General features: G+C 43.7%; 2 protein-coding genes across 4 annotated transcripts in view; one reads left to right on the plus strand and one right to left on the minus strand.

Annotated features, from left to right (window-relative positions):
• ndufaf7 (NADH:ubiquinone oxidoreductase complex assembly factor 7) overlaps positions 1–15,146 on the minus strand; it is a 26,788-nt gene continuing 11,642 nt past the window's right edge. The window contains exons 1-11 of one of the 3 annotated variants that reach the window (XM_079526583.1): positions 7,403–7,799; positions 6,156–6,316; positions 5,690–5,770; positions 5,268–5,378; positions 4,264–4,477; positions 3,521–3,579; positions 2,648–2,758; positions 1,776–1,919; positions 1,310–1,486; positions 159–399; positions 1–112 (exon numbers count right to left, since the gene is read on the minus strand). In XM_079526583.1, the coding sequence (XP_079382709.1) occupies positions 175–399; positions 1,310–1,486; positions 1,776–1,919; positions 2,648–2,758; positions 3,521–3,579; positions 4,264–4,477; positions 5,268–5,378; positions 5,690–5,770; positions 6,156–6,316; positions 7,403–7,463 (1,344 nt within the window). In that variant the 5' untranslated portion in view covers positions 7,464–7,799 and the 3' untranslated portion in view covers positions 1–112; positions 159–174. Of the gene's footprint in view, positions 400–1,309; positions 1,487–1,775; positions 1,920–2,647; positions 2,759–3,520; positions 3,580–4,263; positions 4,478–5,267; positions 5,379–5,689; positions 5,771–6,155; positions 6,317–7,402; positions 7,800–15,146 lie in introns of those variants that run through there. The other 2 variants (XM_079526582.1, XM_079526584.1) reach the window with 2 other exon arrangements.
• cebpz (CCAAT enhancer binding protein zeta) overlaps positions 8,019–15,146 on the plus strand; it is a 24,535-nt gene continuing 17,407 nt past the window's right edge. Inside the window, exons 1-6 of the mRNA XM_079526581.1 lie at positions 8,019–8,258; positions 9,277–9,471; positions 10,157–10,345; positions 10,558–10,891; positions 11,305–11,618; positions 12,428–12,610. Of these exons, the coding sequence (XP_079382707.1) occupies positions 8,049–8,258; positions 9,277–9,471; positions 10,157–10,345; positions 10,558–10,891; positions 11,305–11,618; positions 12,428–12,610 (1,425 nt within the window). The 5' untranslated portion in view covers positions 8,019–8,048. The remainder of the gene's footprint in view (positions 8,259–9,276; positions 9,472–10,156; positions 10,346–10,557; positions 10,892–11,304; positions 11,619–12,427; positions 12,611–15,146) is intronic.

Here is a 15,146-nt window from a genome sequence, read left to right on the forward strand (position 1 = left end):
CAGACATTCCAACCAACTGATATCCCGACTTTATTCGACTGCCAGTCTGTAGTAATCTCTAGTAGTCTGTTACGGTGGAGAGAGCTACCTTAACTGGGGATCCCGCTGGACCCTTTTCAACGACCCCCTCGGGGTTCCAGGACCCCCACATGGAGAACCCTACAAGTTCTGACATCATAGGTTGAGTTCGGTGAAGCCGGCCACGGGGAGCGGCGCTGGGTTCTTCCTCTCCATCTTCAGGCCCTGTGCTGCTTGTGGTCTGTGTCTGTGCAGCCTGCTGGGAGCCAGCATGCTGAAGAAGTGGAAGCGCTCTCCCATCTTGCTGGGGTTGGTCAGCATGTCATAGCTCTGGATCAGCTGCTTCTTGGTGGACGGGTCGGTGCAGTTCCTCAGCAGAACCTGGCCAGGTGAAAGGCAAACAACAGGGTTAATGAAGACAATGGCATCACCAGATTCTCTTGGACTGTTTGTGCACGATTTTAAGAATATATGCAAAAACAAAATCCCCCCAATTTGTTTTTGGCATATATTCTTAAAATCGTGCACAATATGACTGGGAATGTGGGCATGTAATCGACAGGTGATACAGATATAATGTTTTTTTTATTTAAATGTAAAGTGAAATGTATGGTTCCATATTATAATGAGCATTAGTGAGGACCTATTATATGAAGCCAGGTTGAAAATGGGTGAAGTCGTCCTTTAAGTGGTTGATCGAGCCGTTGATTTCTTTTAAATGTATAAAAAACCTGCACTTCTTCAATTGATCTAAAAAGTAAATAAATAATAATAAAAGGAAATAATCAATTAGTTGCAGCCCTATATAATACAAAGCGTCCTGCATTCCAGTGTTGATTTTGAAGTTTGATTTAGTCATTGTCTTTTAAATAAGTCATCTGAAATGTATTAGTGTGAGTCATATTTTAGTCATCTGAAATGTATTAGTGTTAGTCTACTGTTTATTTTGTCGACTAAAATGTATTTTGGCGGGTCTTTATGGCGCCGTAATGCTTGATTTTACACTTTACACACGGTTGAATGCTGAAAACGAGCTTGTAGATCTGCTATTTTCAGAGTGCAACACCAGAGCGCAACCAAGACTTGTCTTTTAGTTCTACTGGATCTCTTCTCCACTAGTCCCTCCGTAACATTTTAGTGTAGTTTTTATTTGTTGATGAAATTGTCAATATATTTAGTCTTAGTTTTAGTCATCGTAGCTTAGTTTTCATTTAGTCTGTCAGTGAAAAAAGGTAGTCGGCGAACATTTTTCACCATAGTTTTAGTCGACGAAATCAACACTGCCACTCACCTGCAGCCGGGCGTCGATGCCCATGTTCTTCAGGAAAAGCCTCTGCGTGACCGGCCCCAGACAGGCCACCCCCCCCTCCTCGGCCACGCCCCTCAGGTAGCTGAAGTCTACGTCGGCCGTGAGGTCAGCGGCACCCGGAGACGACAGCACGTCATGCAGCTGGTGACCTTTGAACCCCTGGCGGAGAGAGGAGAATGCAGAGCAGAGACACCATGGCAGTGATTATTTGGACAGCAATTTTTTATTTAGTCTTTTGAATCAAATGTAATTCATTTATGAACTGTTACTTTTCAGGATTCAAATTCAAAATAAGCAAAAGCAGCAGATCTACAAAAACAAAACAACGCTTCGCAGCGCATTTCAAGCTTGCGGTTCTAATAGTTTTGATGCTTTGTTTGGTCAGGCAGGCACTCACGCAAGAATGCGCGCACATGCACACACAGAGTGTTTAACTGCTCTAACATACTCTAAAGGTGTCCATCTTGGTTCCACCGTGGCCGTAATCAGCGATAAGAGCCGCACCCCCGTCTTCTGCAATCCGATTGGCCAATTGCTGGATGATAACCCCACCTTCTGGACACACCTCCACATGTTGTCTCTTCTCATCCGCCTGTGGACACACACACACACACACACACACACACACACACACACACACACACACACACACACACACACACACACACACACACACACACACACACACACACACACACACACACACACACACACACACACACACACACACACACACACACACACACACACACACACACACACACACACACACACACACACACACACACACACACACACACACACAGTTCTACTGTTGGTCATTGGGAGCTGACCAGTACAACCAGTGTCGTACTGGTGACCAGTGAACAGCTGTATCTAGGTCTAGGGTATATGGAAAATGTAGGTAGGCGGTTATGTAATAATTGTGACAGCCCTATATATATATATATAGATATATAGATGACATAAAACTCATCTAATAAAAGGTTGAACACGGCTGTGTGAGAGAACCTACAGTACAGTGTTACATCACAGTAACACTTAATCATCATCAAAATGAATATACCTTATGATTGTGTAAAGTACTGTATATCGCATTGGTTCTCAACCTGTGGGCTGGGGCCCCCTGGTGAGCCGTCGTGAGGATACATGGTTTAAAAGTAGAATCTCACTTTTATGGCCCACCAACTCTGCTAAAGTGCCCATGAGCAAAGCACTGAAGCTCGGGGCTTCAGTGCTTTGCTCCAGTGTGACTATACTTATAGTTATTACTGCATGTTGTGACCTCTGTGTAACGCATAGGAAGCTTGTTCTTCTCACCTGTATGAGGGTGCAGGCCAGGGTGGGGTTGGGGATGATGACGAACCTCAGCTGGCCAGGTTTCTCTGGGTCTATGTCCACCATCACTTCCCTCCAGCCTCGCTCTGTTCTCTGCAACACAACCAAACCCACACAAACACCCACACAGTCAGCTGACACAACGCAAACCCCCAGTTTAGCTGCGATGGTTTACAATTTACAAATTAGGACTGCTCTCCGACGCCGTTATCCAGAGTGGCTTAGTTTAAAGATCAGAGTAAATGCCACCACAGACCATAAATGGTAAATGGTAAATGGTGCATTTATATAGCGCCTTTATCCAAGGCGCTTTACATAGATTGTGCATTACATTCACCCATTCATACACCGATTGCGGCGGAAGCCATGCAAGGTACCAACCAGCACATCGGGAGCAATTTGGGGTTCAGTGTCTTGCCCAAGGACACTTCGACATGTAGACAGGAGGAGCCGGGATTCGAACCGCCGACCCATGGATCATTGGACGACCTGCTCTACCTCCTGAGCCACAGTCGCCCCACAGTCGCCCCATAGTCAACAATCGGTGGTCAGATAATTAGAGTACAAAGAGAATACATTTAGTGTAACTATAATACCAGGCAAACATCAAACCTAGCATCTGTCTAAATAACATGCTATCTAAATGAGATTTGTAGCATTTGTGGACAAGCAAATCATATACATTTATATACAGTATACATATATGTATAGTAAATGTAAACTTACGTATATATATGCATACTAGAATAACTAGCATGTAATATAAAAAAGTACAATATATACACAAGAATAGGGATAGGAAAGGAAAACCTAAGTTATAAGTTGTATGGTTATGATAACTTGTTGTCAACAGACCTGGAACTTGTGGATCGGCAGAGCGTCAAAGAACTCATGAGCCAGATAGATGCTGAATCCTGGAAGACAAGAACCAAAACTCAAACCTGAACATATCAATACACATCGTTGCAGTCGAGCAGAAACCCTGTATCTCCGTATTTCTTGTATTTTTTTCAAGAGTGTCGCACAAAGGTGGTGAAAATATCCTTTATCCTTATTCTACAAGCTCACAATGCGTCGTAATGTGACTGTTAAAACGCTTAAAAAACAAAAACAAAAATTATAATAATAAAAGAAATGCATGGTTTAAAGCAAAATAGAATGAAAACTTGTTAGGCAAAGTCCCAATATGTGATTTGAGCGTTTCCTAAACTAAGCACAATATGCAGAATGATGATGTTTTGTTCATATTTTTACATTCCAGTTGAAGAAATCAAGGCTTTAACCTTCACTTTTATGAAATATCTGAGGCCGTTAGGGTTTTATGGAGGATGCTTCTGAACACGCATTCTAAACTAGCTTGACCAATTCACACACTCTTTTCTATGTCTAGTTTGAACACTTCTATTACTCTTCTAACTGAAAACGTTCATAGTATTTTCGGTCCACGACATGGTTCCATAAAAGAGTTCTGTAGAATCCAAATCGTTGTGGCGACTGAGAACTTTACTCCATCAGAATGATTTTGGACATACAAGGTCTCCATGAGACAGCGACGAAACGTAACAGTGAATGACCAGCAGCAGCAGTCTGCAGCATACCTCGGGGTACGTGCTCCAGGCTTCGGTACCAGGAACAGGGCAGGCCGGCAGCGGTGGTGCCATGATGGTAGCAAGGCTCATCTTCACTCGCAGACGCCTGGTTGCACTCCCCGGTCAGGCAGGTGGCCTGGACCTGGCTCAGGACCGGGCTGACCTCCACCAGGTGGACAGACACCGACGTCTCACCCAGCACCGTGCGCAGCTGACCGAACACCTGCACACACACCCCACAACCATACCATGTCAGACCACACACACAACAAGCATTATATTATTACACACTGTTGATAGCCAGGCTGTCACGATTACAATTTTTTAAATTAACGATTAATTGTCATGCAAATAAGTTTTTGGCATTGGACATTGGAACAGATGAATACAAATTTTAATTTCCGTTTGTCCTTTTAGGCATCGTAATAAAAAATACGATGAATATAATTATAGCCTGCTCAGGCGCGCGCGCGCGCACACACACACACACACACACACACACACACACACACACACACACACACACACACACACACACAGACAGACAGACAGACAGACAGACAGACAGACAGACAGACAGACAGACAGACAGACAGACAGACAGACAGACAGACAGACAGACAGACAGACACAAATTTTAATTTCCGTTTGTCCTTTTAGGCATCGTAATAAAAAATACGATGAATATAATTATACATCATTAAACCGATGAATTGATTACAAAACCTTTATAGTTAAATAATTGAATTTAATTGATTATTAATGAATGTTGAAACCACACAAATCTCTGTACAGAGACACAAACTTTGATATATTTTTCATTTTGGAAGCATTCAAATTAATGATTACTCCATAGAGCCGAGAACTGATAGAGGTGAACAGAAAAGCGCTTAATTGATATAATCATATTATATACCGTATATACTGTAAAGTAAACAAGGCTTTATATCCAGAGTCTATTTCAAAGAGTTCTTCCATCATGGTGTGTGTGTGTGTGACAGGAGGCTACATACTCGGAGGACGTCACTGGCCAAGGAGCCTCGTCCTGGGCCTAACTCCACCAGCTGCAGCTGCCCGGGGCTCCCTGCTCCCATCCACTCACTCACACACCAAACACCTAGCAGCTGCCAGCCAAGGACAAAAAAAAGAACATGCACTGTAAAATGTGTTAATTATTAGTGGGCATGTCTGGTTATGTTGTACCCGTCTAGTTTTGTATTGCCTAATTATTTTTGTATTCAGAGAAAAGCCTGCTCAGGCGCGCGCGCACGCGCACACACACACACACACACACACACGCACGCACGCACGCACGCACGCACGCACGCACGCACGCACGCACGCACGCACGCACGCACGCACGCAGACAGACAGACAGACAGACAGACAGACAGACAGACAGACAGACACACACACAGGAGGAGAAACAACTAACCTCTCCAAAGATCTGACTGATTTCTGGTGATGTGATGAAGTCTCCCTCTGGACCCAGCATGTCATTACGCACGTAATAACCCTGATGATCACATGAAAATAATATACAATCAGATTAAATGTATTTTCTGTTTACTAAAGAGCTGAGAGACCCCTGTTACAAAAATAAATGAATCCCCAGGCATCCTTGGTGGGGTTCCAGGGGCTCCCCAGCAAAAGTAGTTAACATAGCATCACAATCATTTTAACCCCTTTATCAATTTATTATTAGGTTGTTGGCTATACAAAAACTGCGAGCTTGTACATCTGCCATTTGTTTTGTGCCAGGGGTCCCTGGCACAAAACAATTTCAGATGGGGGTCCGCGGGACAATACATAACAACTTGGGGGCCCTTGGCTTGAAAACGTTTGAGAACCATTGAATTAGATGAACTGTTGCACCCATATGCAGAATAAAGTTAAAGTACCATCACTGGGTTGGTGAGCACCTCTCGCATGTACTCGGCCACTGAAATGGGGCCGGTGGATTTTATTTTGCTGGTCAGATGTCTCAACATGGAGTGTCTCTGCTGCTCCTGGGAGCTGGAGTTGGAGGAACAAGGTCTGCTGGATGCCACTCTCCATCTCACTGAAATGTGTCGGAAATTGGAATATTACACGTCATTATTTCAGATATTCTAAACTTTTGTCAATACAAGGAAGGACCCCCATTTTGACATGTATTAGGCCGGTGGTTCTCGATGTGGTGTCCGGTGGTCCTTGAGGGGTTTCCAAGTGGTCCCCACCCAGCACAATTTGTTGATATAGCGTCACAACCAGTTGCAAACTTGCAACCATATGCACCACTTTTTTAAAATCATTTACAAAATATACCAACACAAATTTTCTCTCATTGGGGTGCCATGACACAAACGTATTCATATAGGCATGGTACATCGTCCATGCCTTTTTATTTAAGTAAAAGTATCAATACTGCAGTGCAATATAGAAATACTCTGAATTCAACATTCACTTCAGTAAAAGTACCAAAGTTTTGGCTTCAAAATGTACTTAATGTACCAAAAGAGAAAGTACTAATTTTGCAGAATGTCCCATTTAACATGTACTGTACTGCAACACATTGCGAGCGAGGGTGCTATTTTCGAAAGATACATTTGAATAGCAGATCTGCAATTAAGCTACAAGTTACAACTTAAGTGTATGTACGGTAACTAAAGTTGGCAAAACATTGTAGTGGAATAAAAGTACAATATTTGCCTCTGAAATGTAGTGTAGAGTAGAAGTAAAAGTACTGACATTTTGACATAATCAAGTAAGGTACAAATACCTCAATATTGTACTGCCACTGCCCATATGAATACTTTACAAATACACAAATGAGTGATACTTCAATTGTTACCTTGCATGGGGCTACCATGGCATGGATGCAACCTAGCCCAAAATAAAAATCTGAACTCTTGTAGATGTATTTATCGATTCTGACATTTAGAGTTCAAATTTTGGGCTAGATACAAGTATTTTCAATTGTCATGTTATCCTTAAAGCACTTAAGACGAATAACAGTCAAGTCCACACTAATTATCCATAATGTATAAATTATTGATAAGGGGTCAGGAGTCAAGACAGCTAGGCCCTTTCGGGGAGGGGTCAGAATGAATTATGGACTTGTACTGTTATTCGTCTCAACTGCTTTCACACATGTAACCTTCCTTACCTGATGCCAGTGGAAGAAAATGGGACACAGCGAGTCTGTTTACAATTAGCAGAGTTCTCATTCTGCTCTGAAATAATAACCAGAAAGGTGCAATTCCAGGAAAATTGCAAGCGTGGCTGTACTGACGCGAGTAATCCACTGGCAACTGAATTCCGTCATACACAATTATATTCTATTGTGATGTCAGCATGACAGTGACAACAGTGTGTGACTGTGAAGCATGGTCAAAAGCTTCACTTTTCTGTTGTGCAAAGGTTAACAAAAAGCAGGTTCACATTGCTGACAAAACAATATCGGACAGAGAACAACAACAACCACACTGATAAACAAGCAGTCAAAATGCTGTAGAAATCAGTTGACATTAATGACTGTGACATCCTTCTTCATGACATTTTCATGTAGCCCCTAGGAGGAAGTGACGTACAGCACAACAAACCTCCCGATTGGCTAAAAGGGCGTCAACGTAACAGATATGGATTCCGTTCGCCGAAAATAGCAGATCTACAAGACCTCGAGGTATCGCGTCCGCAACGCGTCTTGGGCTTGTAAATCTGCTATTTTTCCACCGTGGAAGTGGAACGCCGTGTGTTCACGTTCCACGTCCGGGTCATTCGTCCATAGTAATCCATGCTGCATCTTTTCCAGCATGGCTCCCAAAAACAAGAAGGGAGATAAAAGGACTACAACAATGAAGAAATACGAGTTTAATGAACACGAAGTCGAGCCTGAAAAAGACGAGCATGACGAAGAGGAGGACGAGAAAGCCGGAGGTTCAGCGGCTAAAACACAAGAGCCAACGCAGAAAGAAGACAACGAGCTGCGGATAGAGGATGTGTTGCGATGGGGTGGAACTCAAGTAAAGACACTTTAAATCAAACAAAACACATTAATATAACAATATAACGCTCATTATTACATTGTCGTGACTCATGATACTATTATTATGTGCTGGCTAATGTCTTCAGTGGAATCTGTGGTTCTCTATGGTGTTTACTGTACAGAGATGACCTTTTGATTGATTGATTGATTAATAGATTCTTTATTAATAGTTTGCACAAAGGGGTACGATTATACAATGATGCTAACCACATAAATCCCTGAGGGCTTGTTTCCATTGTGGTCCTGTACGTGTATTCAATTATTCAAGACATAACCATCAACAGGAGCAGTAAAAGTACAGAAAACCTTTCACCACTTATTATTATTATTATTATTATACACCGGTTTTATGTATGTAATCTTTAACACAACACAACGCATCGATAGAGTACAATAAACAAATGATGTTCACTTTCACTGCAGCCTTTAGTTTTGGACTGCTCAATTTTGTTTATGCCGTTTATGCTCTTATCTCCAAATTATGAGCAAAGAAATAGAAATTAGTTAAACAGTGAGCAAAATGTGGTCAAGTATCTCATAGCTCACCCTACCTACACCCATTGTCAAACCAGCCCATTACTTGTAACCGCTGGAGGCCACCCACAGAGACACTCCGTCTCCCACCAAGTGCCAATGCGGGTCCTACATCCATCACAAATCAATCCAATCAAGTCGGTGCACAAATACAAATATAAACTCAATTTGGCTACTGTCCGGCATATACCTGCATCTCCAGGTTTCAGTTTCTTCCCCCATAAATTATTTCCCTATAATTTGTCATCATGCCACAGCGTCACTCAAAAGTCGCAAAAAATAGGCGACCTACACAACACGTCACAATGTGAGCTTGCCTTGTATATCTATTTATTTTTTTCAATTTTTGAAACATTTTTATTTAGTAACTAGAAAAACTGGTTAAGTGCTTCTGTATAAATATTGAAAAGTTTGGCAGCTGTTGTTGTGAAACATGACGTTTTCCACACGGCTTCTTGCAGGCCGACTACGTGATGCTCGCCCACCTCAACGAGGACAACGAGAACGAGCTCGTCGACGGAGGAAAGAAGGTAGCCATAGACGACTTGGAGGATGGTGAGCTGGAGAAGTTCATCGCCAAGATCGGCATCCGCTCGTACGCCGCGCAGCAGATCATACCCGACCAACCAGAAGAGCCAGGGGGCGGAGCTTCCCAGGTTAGAGCTGTCGTCATAATCGGGAAACATTTTATGGCTTTTGCCTTTATTTATTTTTTATAGAGGGATAGGTATACAGTAGGCTGACAGGAAATGGGGAGAGAGATGGGGGGGTGACACGCAGTAAAGGCCATCGGGATCGGGAGTCGAACCCGCTGCACACTGCCAGACTGGATTACCAGCCAAGGTGTCCAGACGGCTATATCCAGGCCATAATCACCGAAACGGTGGTCACCTCATCACCTAAAACTGGAGTATGAATATAGGCCTTTAGTTGGGGTTTTGGCAGCACACAAAACATTGAAGTATATTAGTTACATTTATGTTTTGCCTTTAGGCTTTGAAAATACAAATTGCAAAGGACAGATATGAAAAGTTACTTAAATACAAAAGCTGTTACTGAAATACACAAAGTAATTACAGACAATGACATAGTGTGTCACAATGTGCCCCATTGTGATTTTGTATATCAGCTGTTGTTCCTAGTTTCGGGAATGTATTTAAAAAGGATATCAACTATTTTTTTAAATGCCCCAAAAGGGGAGGCTAGTTTAAAAAGTGGACAACGTTGTGATACAGATGAACGGAGAAGATGCTAAGGATTATGCAAAACAATTGCGAGTAGCTCAAATAACAGCGATCAGGTGATTAAGTACTAATGATAACAGTCCTACTGTACTCCCAGGACACTGCTCAGACAGAAGGCCAATCCTCCAAGGACACCAACCAGGAGGAAAGCAAGAAGGCCAAAGCCAAGAAAGATCCAGAGGCCAGTAAAGACGGCACACAAGAAGCCAACGACAAAAAGACAAAGAAGAATGCCAGGAAGAACGCCAAGCAGAGCGCCAGCGTGTTCGAGTTCCAGCCCAGACAGGTGAGGAAGAATCGTGCTATAAACAAGCTTTTGCCTAAATATATTCTGACATTTTGCATATTATAAGAGTCAAGACACCTTTCCCCCAATAACTATTGTACCACCATCCTGAATGTTTAAGGTACTGCTCCACCCATGATCTCATGTATTAAATTTTTGCCTCAACACAATTAAATTGCTAATCGATACCTTTGACAATTCTTTGGACACAGTTCCTGTTGGTGAAGCCTGGCGGTAAATGGTACGATTTTGAGTACTCATCGGAGAGCACAGACTCCTCGGCGCCTCCTCAGGACGCCTCCGTGGTCAACCAGTACAAAGCTCTGGCCCAGCAGCTGTTTGAGGCCGAAGCCGAGCTGTACAAGACCCGCAAGAGCATGCAGAAGGGCGCCAACACGGCCTGGATGAAGTCTGTGGTCTCCACCGGAACGCTGCCCGACCGAATGGCGGCCATGACAGTGCTGATCCAGGACGCTCCTGTGCACACGCTGGAGCACGTGGAGAGCCTCGTTGGCATGGTGACCAAGAAGGCCAGCCGGCGGATGGGTAGGATTTCAGGGCTGGGGTAACGTTGGGGATTTTACCGACGGATTCTGTGGATCGATTCTGGTTCTTATTGATTCCCCGTTTCGGTTCCATAATGGTAGAGATGGGTATAGGTCAAATTTTAATTATTTTTAGCGTTAAAGTAAATCGTATTTGCTGTTATGTACTAGCTGTGTATATCAGTAGTACCTGAAATGGAGCCAATGCTGAAACATTTGTTTTTAAAATTCGATCGATTGTCAACTTAAAGAAATATTTTGCTGTTATTTTTATTTGAATCCTGAAAAGTAACGGTTTTGGACATATGAGGTTTCCACCCGACAGAGATAATATTTTTATCCATGCCTGGTAGCCATCAGCTTTGATTCGGCTCCTACTTGGACCCTAATGTCGACACCCATCCTCTACTCTAGGTATGATGGCCCTGGACACACTGCAGGAGCTGCTCCTGTCCGACCTGCTGCCGGAGAACCGCAAGCTGCGGCCCTTTGCCCAGCGGCCCTTCGACCGGCTGGAGGAGATGGCCAGCGGGAACCGGGACTCCCGCGACCGCCGACTCGTCCTCTGGTACTTCGAGGACCGCCTGAAGCGCCACATGGCCGAGTTTGTGACCGCGCTGGACGGGGTGGCACGCGACACCGTGGCGGCCAACAAGGCCAAGGCCCTGGCCACCGCTCACAGGCTGCTGTGCAGCCGCCCCGAACAGGAGAGGGCGCTGCTCATACAGGTGAAAATAATAGAGCATTGATTCCCAAGCAGTGGAAAACAAACAACCAGTCTTATTTTTCTGTTTCTAATTGTTTTAATGCCTTATGTTTAGGTTAGGTTTGTAAAGCGCTTTGTGAGATCTCTCTCTAGATAAATAAAGTTTATTTACTTACGTACAGGGGTCTATTTTAGGCTCCCCCTCTACACTAAATATCTACCGAAAATAGCAGAGCTACAAGCTCTCAAGCTTGTACTAGATTCACTATTTTTGCCGAATGTTCGCCCGCCAGAATAGGGATTGATTGATTGATTATTTTATTAACAGTTTGCAGAATTACAGTACATTTCAAGCACAAACTCAATACAAAGGCTGTTAACTGTTAGTGGACGACCCAATTAAGCATTACACTTGTTTACAACAGGGTCCACCATGTTCAATTCATCAAAACATTTAGAGACGTACAAATAGACACTTCTATTTAGACAAAGAACAGTACAGGAATTCATCATAATGGAGGTAAAAAGGGAAAAGAAACATATACAGTGAGGGGAAAAAGGGGGGTGGGGGGGGGGGGGGGGGGGGACACTATGGTTCGCGTGATTAAGGAACCGAAACCAAAGAACTTTACTCTCGTGTTTGTTCTTGTATATCGTCACTTTCAGGTGGAAACATCATCTATTTCAGGTGGAAACATCATATGTCCAAAAATGTTAACCTTTCAGGAATCAAATAGATCGACAAGCTCAAAACTTTCAAGCTTGTAGATCTGCTACTTTTGATGCTTTTGTGTGACGCATATCAAACTAAGTCTTTCTCTCTCTCGACAGGTGGTCAACAAAGTGGGGGACCCCGAGACTCAGAATGCGGCCAAGGCGTCGTACCTCCTGGAGACCCTGCTCCACGAGCACCCCAACATGAAGGGGGTGGTGTGCAGCGAGGTGGAGCGCCTCGTGTTCAGGCCCAACATCAGCCCCAAGGCCCAGTACTATGCCATCTGCTTCCTCAACCAGGTCCTGCTCACTTTGAATTAATAGATTATTTACTCGTTTGTCTCCACCAGGCCGAAGGCATGGGGAGAGAGTATGTTTTGCACTCCGTCCGTGTGTCCGTCCGTCCGTGTGTCCTTCCTTCCGTCCGTCCGTTACCAGCTAATCTCCGGCACCGTTGGCCCGATCCATGCCAAACTTTGCACACACACACTCCCTGGATGCCAACGACGAACCTCTGCCCCAAATATTCCTCAACGACCTGTTATAGCGCCACCATGAGGCCGATTTAGGGAAAACGCATTTCTGTAGATTACTCGTACACAATTTATCCATACATCCATCACACAATTTGGTATACACTATCTCCATAGTCATGTGATCAACACGCACCATTTCCCATCTTCCATCCTGATTGGCTAAGATTGGCTTCCAAAGCTCACATGATTGGTCCGTTTCGAACAAAATGGCACAAATCACAAACGCAGTGTGCAATTTCCGTGAAATTATACACGCACATTTCCACTAGGCCGAGGACGACATGCAACTATTTTTTTTCTCCAAATCAGCCTCACGGTGGCGCTATAACAGGGCAATTCCTGTTTTTTGAGTGGTGTAAACTAGAGACTGACACGGGAGTGGATTTTCACTCCTGTCCTGTCCCACTCCCACAGAAAAAATCCTGTCCTGTCCCAATCCTGGGCCAGAGTAAAAAAATAAATCCCATCCTGTCCCAATCCTGTAGAATGACTCCTGATCCCATCCCGCTCCCACTCGAAATTACTCCCGCTCCCATCCCGCTCCTGTTTTTTTTTTTTTTTTGTCATTAGGCAATTGATCGATCGATCCATCTATCCATCTATAGGCCTATCTATCTATCACTTCTGGCTTCTCAAGACAGATAGCCTACCAATACAATTAAAATAAATAAAGTGTTGGATTTAACTTTGACTACCAAATACAGTTCTGACACTTAATTTAAGTCCTATGACACGTTTTTTCCCTGAACAGAACTTAAAGCTTAACAGTTAAGTGCTTTGTCAATTAAGATAAAAAAAAACAACCTCAGTGTTAATTTAACTCTATATGAATAATTATTCAGTGTACAAGTCTGTGTATGGCAGTGGTTCCCAGGGGTCCTTGAGAGTTCCAGGGGGTCCCCAGTTAAATAATAGTGGAACCAAATGGACCCTTATGGGTCTGTAACAAATTATGTTATGGGAGTGTACAAATGGAACCAAATGTTGTTCCATTTGTACATTAACATTGATTTTACAATATAATTTGGGGGTCCCTGCGATAAAAATGCCATTAAATGGGGGTCCGTAGACTAATGCATGTCAAACTGGGGGTCCTTGAAATTAAAATGGTTGAGAATCACAGCTAGAACCGTAATAAAAAATCTTCTCTTATGGGGGTCCCTGCCCCTGGCATCTTTTCAAATGGGGGTCCGTCCGCGGGCTAATAAATGTCGATTTAGGGGTCCTTGACATGAAAATGTTTGGGAACCACTGGTGTATGGGACTCGGTTGGGAGAAAGAAGGGAGACGATGTATTGTAGAACATTCGCTCAGACAGCTGTTCAGGGAGCTATAGCTAACAGTAACAGCGTTAGCATGTAGCTAACGTAGCATCACAATTGAAAGTTGCAACGTTGCCACTGCCAGGGGAAACAAATGCATCAGGATGATCTGGCTATAAATAATCAATTAAATCACGGCACCGGCGCGATGCAGAATCATACACGGCCGCATTGCGATGTCTTCATATAAAACTTTATAAGACATCCAGCCCGCATGGATTGCATGGAGGAGGTTTTTGTGTTGTGGAAGCACTAGCACTGCTGGATTATGGGTAACTATGTATGTAGTTCTTTTGATTTGCGTCAGCAAGTCAAAAGAGTGTTGGCTCACAGAAAGATGACTACAACAAAAATGGGTGCTTCTGTTCTTTTGGTTGGAATTTGGCAGCGCGACCAACGTCATTCACGCTCCTGCACGCTCCCGTTGACTTTCATTCCCGTCCCGTCCCGATCACGGGATTAATACAAATATTAATCCCATCCCACGGGAATCCCGTGGGAATCCCGTGTCCCGCGGGAGTCCCGACAAAATGTCAGTCTCTAGTGTAAACCACTCCTACGACTGGCTTTGTTAGTTTACGTGTATGTCTGTCTGTGCTCAAAAAATGAGCATGGTTGCTACGGTCACCCAGTTCACATGGGTGTGATTTCATTACGTCAGACATTACGTCAGACCACAGTTGATCAGTCTATATAAGACCTTACACCATTCAGTTCACACGGGTGTGATTTCTTTTTTACCTATAACTGCATCGATCTGTATACAACTTGTATGTATGCGCACTCCCTAGAGGCCATGGAAAAACATTTCCCTGCATCCCTGCATACATATCTGCCGGTTATAGCGCCACCATGAGGCTGATTTCTGGAAAACACATTGTTTACGTTAGTCGCACAGATTTCATCCAAATCTCACGCAAATCGGTACACATGATCTATAGTCATGTGATCAAGACGAGTCTGTTGGATTTCTCAGAT

Source organism: Electrona antarctica (genome assembly GCF_951216825.1).
Source record: "Electrona antarctica genome assembly, chromosome: 17".
NCBI classification, from domain to species: Eukaryota; Metazoa; Chordata; class Actinopteri; order Myctophiformes; family Myctophidae; genus Electrona; species Electrona antarctica.